At 36.0% G+C, this 14,471-nt stretch overlaps 1 protein-coding gene across 2 annotated transcripts in view; it reads right to left on the bottom strand.

The window, feature by feature from the left end:
* Positions 1-14,471, bottom strand: part of LOC146005179 (uncharacterized) — a 204,409-nt gene that overhangs the window by 99,331 nt on the left and 90,607 nt on the right. For both annotated transcript variants that reach the window (XM_083144214.1, XM_083144215.1), the window contains exon 10: positions 2,990-3,223. In XM_083144214.1, coding sequence (XP_083000340.1) covers positions 2,990-3,223 — 234 coding nt within the window. The remainder of the gene's footprint in view (positions 1-2,989; positions 3,224-14,471) is intronic.

Here is a 14,471-nt window from a genome sequence, read left to right as displayed (position 1 = left end):
AACAATGGTAATGTGAATTCGGAGGAAGTTTTAGAAATAACCCACATCACCTCTTGATGAAATCGTGGGTACGCTACTGGTGTAGGATCATAGGAATATCTGCAAAATTATTTATTTGTTAACATTACAAGGCATTTTCATTGTCATATTTATGCGCAAAATGAGGAAAATCTTAATTTTGCTTGTACTGAAGGAGTATGACAAGCTTTATTTATATATTTCGAAAGTGGTAAAAATCCACAATTACATCTTTTGTGACAATTACATCAAAATATAAAAAAAGGAAGAACATTTTGGTTAAAAGTGACTTGAAGAAAAGAGAACTTTAGTTATTAAATAGTTATTTATTTCATATAGTTTTATGGAAGTTAGAAAACAAAATTCATGGTCTCTCTATCGTCCTTTGTGTCCATGATGCATCAATCGCATTTGATTTTGTCCATTATTGGTAGGTGCAGTAAATTGTCAAAGCCTAACAACTTTTTGGCATGAGGGAATTGCATTAATGCAAGAACGGTCACTTATTTCTCCAACATTTACCATAATTGTGTAGACGAATGCCGAATAACCAAATCCCTAAATTGTCAGAATTAGGCATAGGTATATTGTTGTTCAGTTCAATACTTGGATAACATGATAACATATTTTACAGTATGCTAAAATTTTGCCTGGATGTTATACACTTTTTCTGTTAAAAATGAGTTCATAACAAGCTTTCTCATTTAGTCATTTCGATGTAAAATTTATTTCCTGAAACTCGTACAAAAATTTCAATTTTCAAACTTTATGTTATAGTATCGATAAAAAATGTAACCAATATTTTATAGTGGAAGTATATAATTTCTGAAAATTTCATTTAAAAAATTCTAAAGTGAAGCTGAGAGCTACTCTTCCAATCCATTACTTCTTTAGAATTGTGTAACCCCCTCCTCTACAGAGAAGCTGAAGATTAATTTCCTAAAACCAAACTTTGTCATAATCAATCATTTTACACTCATTTTCATGCCCTTAGAAAAGTTTTCCCAGAGTGCAGATCAAGTGAAAGTACTGGTACCACAATGTTTAGTACAAAAGTTTTACAGTGGTTTTAATTCTTTTCAAAATGAAGATGATGTTCGTAAACTGAAATTTTCTTTTTGTACGAGGGTCATTCAGAAAGTAACATCCGTTTGGGTATAAAAGAAACACCAGGACATTGTGAGAGTTTTTATTATATACAACTGAAAGAGACAACTCTAAGCTATTTTTCTACATAAGCACCGTTTATGTTGAGACACTTATCATATGTGATAACAAGGTTTACAATACTCATGTCAAAGAAATCTGCTGCCTGGTTCGGTTGGGAGGTGTTCAATCATCGATCGTACAGCCCGGATCTTGCTCCCAGTGATTACCACCTGTTCTTGCGCCTGAAAAAAGTTCCTGTCCGGTCAACATTTTCACAGCGATGAAGAGGTTCAGACGACTGTCACACAGTGGTTCAGTGCCCAGGCGGCAGACTTCTACGATGCAGGTATACAGAAGTTGGTCCCACGCTATGACAAGTGCCTGAATTCTGGCACGAATTATGTTGACAAGTAACTGGGCAAGTGCTGTATCTGTGGCAATAAATCATTGAATGAAATAATGTTTCTTTTTTGTGCACGACCCCAGGGAAACTTACTTTGTGGATGTGCCTAGTAAATCAGAGATCAAGAGTGTTTGGAAATATATGGAAATATGTATTGTAATAAAAACAAATTTGCAGTCATGCAGGTTTACTTGAGAAACAGAAGTGTTGAAGTGACAATATTGAGAAAAGAGGTATGTTTGAACACCTAGAAATGAAAAGTGGGCTAAGTATGTACCAATTCGAAAACCAAATAACAGGTCAAGTACAGAGTTAGTAAACATCAGGCTTTGTATTACATTTGGAAGGTAGAACAAGTGGAGAGTTAGAATAAAATTAGATTCAGATTGAAATGAAAATGTATGTTATTTAATGCATGACATGAAATACAAAAATGAAACTGGAAGAAACATAAACACGTGATAGCTAGTCTATTAACTCAGGTAACCAATCCTTTGTAGAAGTCTTTGCTTTCTTCCTTCAAAAATGGAATCATCTTCTTAAGATCTTTTTTTTCTCCTGTTTTATATTTTTTTGTCATTTCCAATGACTGAAGTATGCGTTATTCCTTTTTTAAGAACAGATGTGTTATTTAATAACTGGATTATAGGCCTACCTCATCTGGTGGGGGCTGCTTGGTCAACACATGTTGTTTCTTGTTGTTAACATAGGATTTACCTTCCCATCGCAATTTCTTCTGGACGTTCTTCTCACTTCCTTCTCCACCTTTATGCCTTTTTCTCTCATTACAATCCAACACCTCTGTATTATCTATTTTACGACAAAGATCAGGAGCACACTTCTCAATGTCGCAGTACACAATGACACACAACCTCCGAACATTTTCAGTGGCACTTGGCACTTAGCCCAGGTTTCATTCCACAGCTGGTGGAACTTGACCCATGCGCATTCTACTAGCCACATTGTGCACTACGAACAATACGCATTACAGATAGCCCACTACACAGCATATTGGGCTCGGCACATAGCACACTTTTCAACACAGAACTGAAGGTTTGATGATTTGGCACTTAGCCCGGTTTTCATTTCCACTCTTCAACTTTTGGCTAATCGCAATGATGAGGATGAGTGAAGCCTAGATAACATTGATGAAGCAGAACTCACAAAGAACTCCCATACCCATCTGATCATAATTTCTGATGTTATCAGTAGAAAGAGCAGAAATACAAATTTAGAATTTATCAGAAAGAAGGTTGTACACAAGGAGCAAGCAGCAAGATCAACTCGCAAGTTTTTTTTTTTTTAATGTGTATTTGCATTTTTGATGATGGAAAGTGTTAAAAGCAATTTTCACTTCCACAGTGTTTTGTTATTAATCACACATGCAATGTGAATATATTCTAATAAAGTTCTCCTTACCTTAATTTTGTATTCCCAATCACTCCTAGTACTGAATTAGCTGAATTTAAATGTTTAAAAATTCCTCTTTGGTCACTGCTATCTTCAAAGTCTGTTTCAATTTTTGCCAGATCTTCCACAGTATTTTTTTCAAGAAACGATTTACTTTCTTCCTCAAACGTTGATAATAACAACAGTATCATGTTTTTGTAAGAATCTAACATTTTACTGTTGTTGTCGTGGGTATTTTTATGTCTGAAAAACAAGAATTCTTTAAAGAAAAGGTACACAAATATTAACAAAATACAAGCTATCCATTCAATCAACATTAACTCAATCGGCATCCAAGTACTGATGTGAGTACCAGATAGTCAAATGCTGTTCATTACCATCACTTTTAATCTAACTACACAACAATCCAACACCTCCATTTTCCCTCAATATAACTAATACATGAAATGTAACCACTTACTTTGCCTGGTGTTTATCGTTCCCTCTAGTTTCATTATATACCCTTCTGGCCCACTTTCCTTTCCTTTTTTTTATTTTTTCAAGGACACACATAGAGGTTTGGAAAGTACCAGTTAGATTTTATTCACCAATACCAGCTAATACTTTTTCAGCATTTTGGTCTTTCGCAGGAACCACAAAAATGTTTCACAACACTTTTAAGAAGTGGAAATTATGTACAATTCAAAGTTTCTATTTATTGTGCATTAATATTGTATGACAATATGTACTGTGTTTGATTATAAAAGGGGTATTTTAATGTTCTGATCTAATTCTTAAATACTTGCAACCAAAATACTGAAAAATAGATGCTTATAATTAAAATGTGTACTTACAAACTAATATGAGGGATAGTTTGGGAAAAAAATTCTTCATGCGTATTTCCAGAAAGCATGGAGATTCTGAGTTTGTAATATGTTGTGATTATATAGGCATCATCCTTCTTTTGTTGCCTGATGCACGACCATTTTCTTGCAGAGGGTGCCAGCGTACTACTATTGAAGACAGGAAGAGTTGAGAGGTGTGTGCCCAGTTGGCATGGAGAACAGAGGTAAGAACAAAGGAAGAAGTGCAAGCTGTTGTTCGCTACAAATGGACACATGGGATTTCTGGTACAAAAATTGATAACTGGCTGGTGGAAGTGTATGAGCTTCGCATAATGTCAAAGCAAATGGTGTGGTGATGGTGTCAGCAATTTCAAGATGGCCATGAAAGTGTGATGGATGATGCTAGACCCGGGCATCCACAGCCACTAGAGAGGACATCATCAGACAAGTTGAGTGCTGATTCAAGGGAATATCACCACTGGAGATGGAAAAGAGTATATAGATCTTGCTCAAGATAGGGGCAGATGGAAGGCCTGTGTTGCTGCAGCCATGAACCTTCGGGTTTAAGAAGGCTAGAGAGTTAGTTAGTTAGTTAACTCTGTATCAGCCATGCATCAGCCCATGAAATTTCAGTACTGTCAAGTGTACATAATAACTGAATCGATATTCAATTGTTTGTAAAGTTGTCATTTACGAGATAGTAGTGGGGTTGGTGCTATTATAAACTCAACAAATGATGAGCCCTCCTCAGGCAGAATTGGCCACACTTAAAACAAGCTCAACATGCCCATATGAGTTTTTTGCTCAAGTGTGGTACTCTGTCTAATCCAAGATTTTTGTAAAAATGCCCTCGGGAATTTCCAGAAGCTACAGTGTACAAATGATGAGCCCCCTCAGATGGATTTGTCCATACTTACAAAAGTTGCATCAGCCAGATTTTTGTCCATAAGCTTGTTAAAAATATGCCTTTTTTTGATTTTGTTTTGGATACACTTGAAATTAAGCCAAGATCCTCATAAAACCTACACCACCTATACATATTTACTTCCGGTTTAAGTTCAATTGGATACCAGGTTCAATTTGTTTATCTAATATTAAAACAATGTAATATGCAGAGATTTTCAAGAATTGCCCTGTAACTCTCTCATTTCTTACATAATAAACATATGATTTTTCCCCTATAAGAATAACACTATATATGGTGTCATCGGGGAGTGTATTATGGAATTCACAGATAATTTTAATGTTTGTCCTGTCATTAACCACAACTTGTTTTCTTTTTGAAGTGTTGATGACAAACATGGGCCTCTGTGCTTTGAATTCATCTGGTGTGTAATACATGTCAGTATTGCCAGTAGTGACCCTTTTGTATGATGTAAATGCCTCATATAATTTAAGGAAATCATCCTTGGACATGTCTAAATTATAATTTTCTCTAGGAAATACCTCATTTCTGCCATTTTTAAGATAAATGTTCTTGATGTTGCAGTTATCAAATTTACTTGAATTTTTTTCTTGATTATTGTGTCTTCCAGTCTGAAACAGTACCACCACAAAATCTGGCATGTCATATTGTATACTGGAGAATGAATTTGTAGCATCAAACTCATAATAAGTACCAGTGGCGGGCTTCTGTACACATCGATATGTATAAAATTGTAAAGGAATCTGTGGATTTTTTATTATATCTGCTTTGTATTTAAGAGCATAACTGGCTTCATACTCAACAACTGGCATTCGTAGCTCCATAGTCTGAATAAGGCATTTGCCTTCATCAGGTAGGGTATTAGGCAGAGCTTCCCCTGTAGAGTTTAATGTGCTGTACCTCATCAAAGCATTATTATCATTAGCAGCTCTTCTAAATGTGATTCTTAAACCACCCTTCCACATAATATCTTTGTAATCTGAGAAGAATCCTGGCAACAGGCGCATGGGGAACAGTACAGTGTGGCTCTTAGATATAATTTTATCACCAGCCTCAAATCCACCTATTTTGTAGTAAGTAGCCTCGGTTTTGGATAATTTTAGTGTGGCCAAAGCTGTGGAGGTAATGCCGGGATAATCTACTCTGTTTATAACAACACCATGCTTTCTGATCTCAATTTCAGAGAACAGATGCGGCACAAAATTGTCTACCAATCTTATATTTGAATTTGCCGGATAATCTGTTCCATCGAGCTTTACAACATCAAATTTGATGTATAGATCTGCTCTGTGGGGGTGTATAAAGCCATCCCCTACATCAAGATCAACCTCAATCTCTGTGTTGGGTTGATTTAAATTTGCAAAGGTCCTCCTGTTTGGGGGGAATGATTGTAGCTCATAACTCTCAATATTTTCCATTTTTTTCTTGTATGTATTTTTATTTAAATATTAATCTCTATGATTGCAGTTGTTGTGGATCCAGCAAAATCAACTAATTCTTCTTTTTCATTAGTGACCATCAATTCAATATTATCTATTCTATTATGGCACACAGGAAAATATAATGTTGGGGATGGATTGTAGATGATGGGCTCCATGAATTCAGAGTTAGGCTTGAATGTTGCAATAATGCCAGATTGTTTCTGAGTGCCTATGCCATTTGATTTGGTGATCATACCCTCGGCCACATTACAGTGAATATTTAGAGTCTCTATGGCTAAGAATTTAGGTATATTAATAGCAGTGTGTTTGATGGCTGGTTCAAGTTTTGTGTTGTTCTCAAATCCTAACAGCTCTCCTATAGTACCCAGATCCACTGTCTCTGTAGCAGATACAATCTCTACTCTGTGAGTGACAGAATTTTGAGTTAATACTATACCTCTGGGTAATTGAGCATTTAGAGTGGATAGATTATATTGCCCTGGAGTGATGACAATTTTTTGATCCCCTACTGCAATTGTGTTGTTGTGGTGTGTAATATTAGGGATTAAGTACATGCCATAAAATGCTCTGAGAGCTATTGTTTTGGGATATACTATATCATCATGTAATCTAAGTTTCAATATTGAATTTTGGCTGGTGAGATGGAATACCCCCATGATGTTTCAGATACCACAAGGCCTTTTTGAAAATTTTCAATTGATGGTTTATTTATTTGAGATATATATCTAAGAACAGATAAACACAAATGTCCACAATTAACATCTTTGAAGTTTTGAACACCGGCATTATTGTAATAAAAATTAGCTGAATTTAGATATTTTATTAAATTTTCAGGTGGAACACCTCCAAATGAATCAAACACAAATGCCTCATCTTTTAAATATTTAAGATAACAAATCCAGTGAGTGCCCTGATTTTTGTACTTATCCAAATTAACAATGCCACACTCTTTGTTGAGTGGTTGTTCTGGTAAAGAATCAGACATGTACACACCTCTAAAATGTTTGATGCCCAGTGGCTTGATTAAAGCTTCAATATCTTGGTTTGTAAGCGGCTCTTGTTTTTTTTAAACTTATTCATGGCTCTCTTAACACCTTTGCCTTGTTTCTCCATGGCCAGGTTATGGCGCTTCAATTCATCTAATTCTGCCCTATTCTTCTTGGCATCTATTACTGTTTTTGCTATGGCAGCTGATCCCCCAGCCAAGCTCCCAACAGCCCCAAGTGCTGCTAAGATGGCCGGGATAGTAAATATAAATCCACCCACATGCAATTTTTTTCTAGATTGCTGTAATTTTTTTAATTGGGATGTACTAAGTAATAATTTCATACCATGGCCCTTGGCAATACAAGAATTTTTTTTTTCTTGCGCTGCTTTTTGGTTAAAAGGCTATCAATAGTTTTAAGAGATTTAAGACCTGCATAAGGTACCTGATACATAACACCCTTGGCTTTCATCCTAGGTTTATTATATATATATTCACAACCCCCACCCCAGTTTTTGTTTGGTGTTCATAGCTATGGTGGTTCCCAATGCTGCTATTCTTTCACTTAAAGAAGCATCTTTGCTTACAAATCTACCAAATGCAGCCTCTTCTAATTTCTTGTCTGCAACATGTCTCTTGTCAAGATCAGAATGTGTGTTTTATGCTATGTCATGGTCTCTACAAGCAGCATCTAGAGGATTAACACCAGGATCACCTCTGTTTAATCTATGGTCTAGTTTTGTGCCTGGACCACAATACTGATAGCCTGGAATGTGTAGTTCAAATGGCAGCTTGTTTATAATGTCATTAACCAGCCCCCGACCCTCAGAGATATTCCAAAATTTAGGTGGTAGAGTATTAATAATTTTTATAAGATATCCAATCCCCTTAGTGTCATTCACTATAAAATTAGACAATTTTGTGCTTATCATGTCCATAATTCCAACCTTTTCATTGTAAAAATTGTGGTTGCCAGCATTTTCCTCCCCAGCAATCACCAATAACCTATCTACAAGTTTCCTGACATCATCAACCCACACAAATTCTTTGGGCAGGGTGTTGTATTGTTTGATTCCACTGCCAGTCTTGATCTGTGACCATATGGGCTTGATTAAATTGTTGTATTTTGCTCCACTGCTAGACTTGACTCTTTTTTGTGTGGGATCATTGTTCTGGTATAGAGCATCTGATTTTATTAATATTTCTTTGTAATGCTCATAATCTTGATCTGTATAGCTGCCAGGCCTTTTCCTAGTCATCAGTTCCCACAATCCAGGTGTTCCAGGATACTTAACAAAAGCACCCTTTTCTCCGAGACGAGATTCTGAATAAACAATCAGATCATCTCCCATATATGTTACTCTGAAATTGCCAATTCTATGTATGATGCTACCATCACGCTCTGTGTCAGCATATAAGCCAAAAACCTCATCTTTGTTGTCTTTAGGTGTGCTTAAATATTTTTGAGCAAGATGACCCAATTCAATAGGATCTAGACTAGCTTCAATTCTTCGAGGAGCAACAGGACTAGGTGTATGAATACTGGAAAGTGGGGTAAATGGATAATCTAATAGGTTTCTTGCAGCTACAGGTACAAGCTCTGTGATCAAATTTTGATTTTGCTCTGTAACAGTTTTGATATTTTTACCTAATTCACCAATAGCATCAATAATAGGCTGTTCTGTGCGCTTGTGTTGCTCATAAAAACCTCGGTTCTCTGATTTCCATCCCTTAAATCTTTTTACAAGATAATCTCTTAATTTAAGATCATCAATCATTGGCCTTTTCATGGTTATTTATTTATGTTTCAATGTCTAGAAAATTGTTAATTTTATTTCTATATTTACCACTATTGGGTTTTCTTGTCATATCAATTGTGACAAACCCATAACTGTCCTGGTTCCAGCACCTACTGCAAATCTTAGAAAAATCATTGTAGCTCAGGTCCCCACCTACATATTCATCGTGTATGTGTTTGAGGTTGGTATGATCTTGATGAAACACACATATAAAATTGCTGTTGTCTCGGATCAGCTGCTTGGGTATTTTTGAAAAAGTCTGTGCCAGGTAGAAGTAATCAATGTTTTTGTGCCGGCCCTGTGTAAAGAAATTTCTAACCTTGTTTTGATTATCCAGTATAATGTCATCAAACACAACAACAGAATTATTGAGACATTCATGGATGGGCTTAACATCTGGTTCAAAAGTGGCAATATCCAGTCCATCATATAGCTTCATCAGCTGCTGATATTTTAATTGTTCCAAGCTCTTAGAGAAGACATACAAGTGCCTGTTTTTCCAGTCTAACCAGTTGGGTGCCAATAAAAAATTATCAATCATTAGTGTAGTTTTACCACAAGCAGATGGCCCAACAATAAGACACCTAATATTATCAGGCAGCAATTTTCCATTTCTCTTATTCTGCTGTTCAGGTTCTGGCAGCCTCTTTATAACATCCCAGGTGTTCATATTATCACTTTGTCTGCATCGATCCAGCTGTGTTCTGGAAGTCCTAGCCATTTGACAAATAACTTGTTGCCTTTTTTGCGGATGATTTTTTCTATGAGATATGTGTCAGGCTGTTTAGTTTTGCTGAGCTCTTCTTCATAGAACCTGCCTTTGAGAATTTCTCCTCGGTGGTCTTTTATTATATATGTGTATCGGGTCCCAGGTTTAACTTGAACCACTGTAAATAATTCAGTGCTCCAGTTTCTTGTAAAACCTCTTTTGAATAAGTGCTTATATTTACTGATTCTTACTTGATCACCAATCTTGTATTTGGCTTTTCTTGTTGTTGGCTGATATTTAGAATAATAAGCAGTACTGATCAATTTTTGCTCATCAGATGAAGTTACTTCAGAGGGTTTCATGTTGATTGTGGAATGGACCGAGTTGTTATATTTATGTAGAAGTTCTGGAAGAATACTGAACCATTTATAATTACCTTGAAGTGTAAATTGTTTATACATAAGATTTTTTAGGGTTTTGTTGAATCTCTCTACAATTGAGGCCTTGAGATCACTGTAACTCGAATAATGTTGTATTGACTGGCTTTTAATAAATTGTTGAAACACTGAATTATAAAATTCTTTGCCATTATCTGTTTGCAAATAGCGCGGTGATCTTCCACTCTGATTGATGATTGTTCTGATGGCTTCTGTAACATATTTTCCAGTCTTGGATTTGAGTGGCACAGCCCAGGCAAATTTTTAAAATGTGTTTATTACAGTGAGTAGATACTTGTAGCCCTTGTTGATTTTGTCTAAGTTTTTCAGCTGTCCACTTGCCATCTCAATCAAGTCGCTCTGCCATAAATCATCTATGCCTTTTGTGACTACTGGCAGTCTCTTATAATTATGTCTGGCTTGTCTGTGTAATTCATCAACAATAATTTGTCTAGACATAATATGTAAACAAGAATATTGCAACTATAGGGTGTTCAGCAGCTGATACTACAGGATTTTCTAAATATAATTTGTCTCCTATTTGTATATGAAATTCCAGAGAGCCATCATCTTCAACATAAGATGTTTCTAATGTATTGGGGTCTGTAAAATCCTCCAATTCTACACTGGTGATTTTTGGTTTGTTATCAGCATTTGTTATTGATAAGGTAGGGTAGTGGTGTGCCTGTGGTTGTAGCCAATATTTGATCTTGATTGGTCTAAGTGTGCCCCCAACAAAAAAAACTGGTAATAAAATTGTGCAGGGGACAGCATATATATTTTGCCACCTGGTGTAAATGGTGAATCATATTCTTTGTTGGGGATGCTGTACAATTCAAGAATTACTGTATGTTTAGGATTCTCGATTATGCCTGTTATTTCTTTTTCTGCTGTAAGCAATCTGCTTGTTACAGATTCAAGGTGCTCATTGATGGTCCTAACAACATCATCATGGCCTGGCTTGATCTTTATGTCCACAACAAGTTTCTTGTATTGTTGCACAATTTCTTGTAGCTGGGTGGCAAAAACAGACAGAGCATTTGCTTGATTGGATTCCATGGTCCCTAGCTGTTGCTTGATATTAGCTACAATTTGCTGTAAATTTTCAACAACTGACAATTTTGAATTTTGAGCTGTAAGATCATGGACTTGTCTTCTGATATCCTCAAACAGGGCATGCAGTTCATTAATATGTTGATTAGTTGGTAGAGTGGCCACTGTCTGAGTAAGTTGTTTGATCTCTGCCTGGATATTCTTGATATCTTCTGATTTCAATATGCGATTCACAGATCTCTTAATATTTTTAAGTTCCTGTGATGTAGGAAGATTTGATACAGTATTTTGCAAAGATTCAAGTGCCAATTTCATATTGTTTAATTCAGAAGCATCAGCCACACCACGCATAGCATCTTGAAGCAGGGCTATATCTGCCTGAGAGGGTGTTGATTGTTGTAAAATTTCAAGCTTTGTTTGGATATCATCAATCAAGTGATGAAAATGAGATAGCTCAGATTCAGTGTTGAGGTTTTCAAGCTTTGTGATCTGTTGCTGGACACTAACAAGGGTATCTACAATCCCAGGCAAGCGAGATTCTAGAGTTTCTTGTACATTTGCCAAATCACTTTGCACTGCTGCTATTGTACCCTCAAGATGGGTTATGGTACTTTGAATTTTTCCAAAATCTTCATATGTTTCAAGTTGCAGCTTAATATTGGCAACACTCTGAGTTATTGCACTCAAAGCATCAGAAGATGGCAAGTTGTTCATAAAATTTTCAAGTGTCTCAATTTTTTCTTTAACCTCGGCTATGGCATTGTTCAAGGGGTCCAGATTAGGTATCTGGAGTGACTGAATCTGTTCCTTTAGAGTGAAAATCACTAGATCAAAATCTTCTTGTGATTTTATGCTTTTGACAATTGTTTGGAGCTGTGCCTGGACATTATTTATTTGCTCTTCCAATTGTTGTTTCAATTGCTCAGAGTTGGTGGCCTGGGTCTTAAATTTGACTTGAAGAGCTGCTACAGCCTCTTCTAAACTTTGAAAATTATCCAATGTGGCCAAATCAGTATATTTCTGAAGCAACAATTTGAGTTCAGAATCAATTTTAAGAAGAGGGTCCATGCATTGTGATTGTAAATTTGTAATTTCTAATTGAAGACTGGCATTGAGTGTGGTTTGTAAAGCTTGTAAATCACTTCTTAATTTCTTGACTCTGACATCAAGCATCAGAATCTCATCACTGTGATCTTCATGTTTGTATGGCCAAAAATATCATTAGGCATTTTTGTTTTAGTGGTTATTTATTATTGAATATCTAATTCTTAATTCTATAAAAAAAGGTATAAGCTTGTCATAGGATCCAGGGACCTCAATATATAAGCAGTCACCAGCAGAAACAGTATAAACAGTGCCAGAAATCATGTTTGAGTGCTTAATTCTATAAATATTTCTCCCTACTGAAATCTTGACATCACCCTCAGGGGTTGTAATAAATTGTAATTGACCACCTACAGGTAATTGGTAATGATTTAAATTATTGTTAAATATGTACAATGTTTTACCTGTTTCATCATCAACATCTGTAAGTATGCTGTTCAGATGAATAATTAACAAACCACTCAGTTTAGATATTATATCAGAAGAGGCTTGTGGTGTTGGCAGGTCCATAATAGCCTGTTTTTTGAACCCAAATAAGTTCATAGGCATGTTTATTTATTTCAAATCATGCTCTGTAATTGGGCATTGATTCCCATTTTTCAAGTCACAATGACCCCATGGTAGAGTATGTATGCCACATGATAAAATGCATCTCTTATCATCATGTGGGTCCAGAGCTACTTTTCTTACAACATTTGTAGTCAATAAGTGATCTATACTCTGAATTCTGGATTCTGATGTTCTGATTGTGCTACATGATTTGAGACAATTTTTGTAATCTTCAAATTCAAGCTCTTTGTCTACAGTCACTCTGCCAATGCCCTTGGCTTTTTTTGGCAACAACACCACAACATGTTTCAAAACTGTACATCTTGGCCCTTAACCCAGCAAATGCCACAATAACATCACCAAGTGTCTCATCTTTTAACTTGCCAGGCACCTTTTTGTTGTGGGGTTGAATCCTTGTATGTTCACTGCTATCAAAATATTCAAGCAATTCAGGCTGTGACATATCTTGATAAACATCTTCTGTCTGAATATCAAGAATAAAACTATCTGTATCCATGTACATCAGTTTTACACGATCCTTATAAAAAGGCTTCAACACATCATAATACAATTTTAACATATGTAATTTGGCCAATTCCAATATCACAGCCCCTACATAAATAGGCTTATCAAACTTAATCTTTGTTTTTTTCATATTAAAAAGTGCCATATTTTCATCATAAATTCTTCTATAATTGAAATTAGGCTTTGCAATCAATTTTTTGCTCAGGCTGGGGTCAGTAATTATTTTAACATCAGTATGTTTTCTGACATTTTCAATAGTTTTGCCATACACAGAATTGACCATCAATTTAAACAAGGCCTTATCAAATTGGCTCATTGCAAATGTTCGAAGCTCTGTGTTTGTATCAATATAAGGCTTCAACCATCTTGAGTGCCTGAACCTCAAAACTTTGCCAACTTTGCTCACTTGAACACCATGTTTCATCAGGAACTGGAGGTTTTTGTAATATATGACATAATCCTGTTTTGGCTCCAGTGTCATCATCAATTTCTTCTGTTTAGAGCCAGGTGAGCACTTAACCTCAGGAATTGGGGGCAGATCAGAAAATATGTTGTGTAAATTATCTGGAATTGTCAGATCAACCTCTAAGAAGAGGCCATAGTCACTGTCATCAAAATCCTTAAGATCTTCAATATTGAAATCTTCAACCCACTCAAGCCCTGCATATGGCAGTTTTTTCATCATAGCATAACCATACAAGCTATTTGCATCCACATAAAGTATATAATTTGATGGCAGTGCTGGATCATAATCAGGAATATATTTGTTATTTGCTCTGGCATATCTCTGAGAGCATTGCACCATCCCTCCTCTTATACATTGCTCCATAAACAGATACATGTCCTGATCCTGGACCAGATCCAATTGCATTTTAGTGTTCAAAAACATTGCAGACCATGCTAGGCCCGGAGCACTGTAAAAATACATTGGATCCAGCTTATAATTTTTCATGGAAGATTTTCTGAATGCCTGCAGTATATCAGCTAAGAGGGTCACATCAAGTTTTAAATATGCATTGTGATAATCACCAAGTGTCTGGCATTTTAAATTGTTCCACATCAACTGGGCATGGTGATAATCTTCATCAGTGATTCCAGATCCTCTGATTTTGCTGTAAAACTCTTGTTGTGGTGGCAGA

This window comes from Lepisma saccharinum, chromosome 23 (genome assembly GCF_977018435.1).
Source record: "Lepisma saccharinum chromosome 23, izLepSacc3.1, whole genome shotgun sequence".
Taxonomy (NCBI): Eukaryota; Metazoa; Arthropoda; class Insecta; order Zygentoma; family Lepismatidae; genus Lepisma; species Lepisma saccharinum.
The sequence above is the reverse complement of the archived record's forward strand: the minus strand, read 5'-3'. Positions and strand labels throughout refer to the sequence as shown.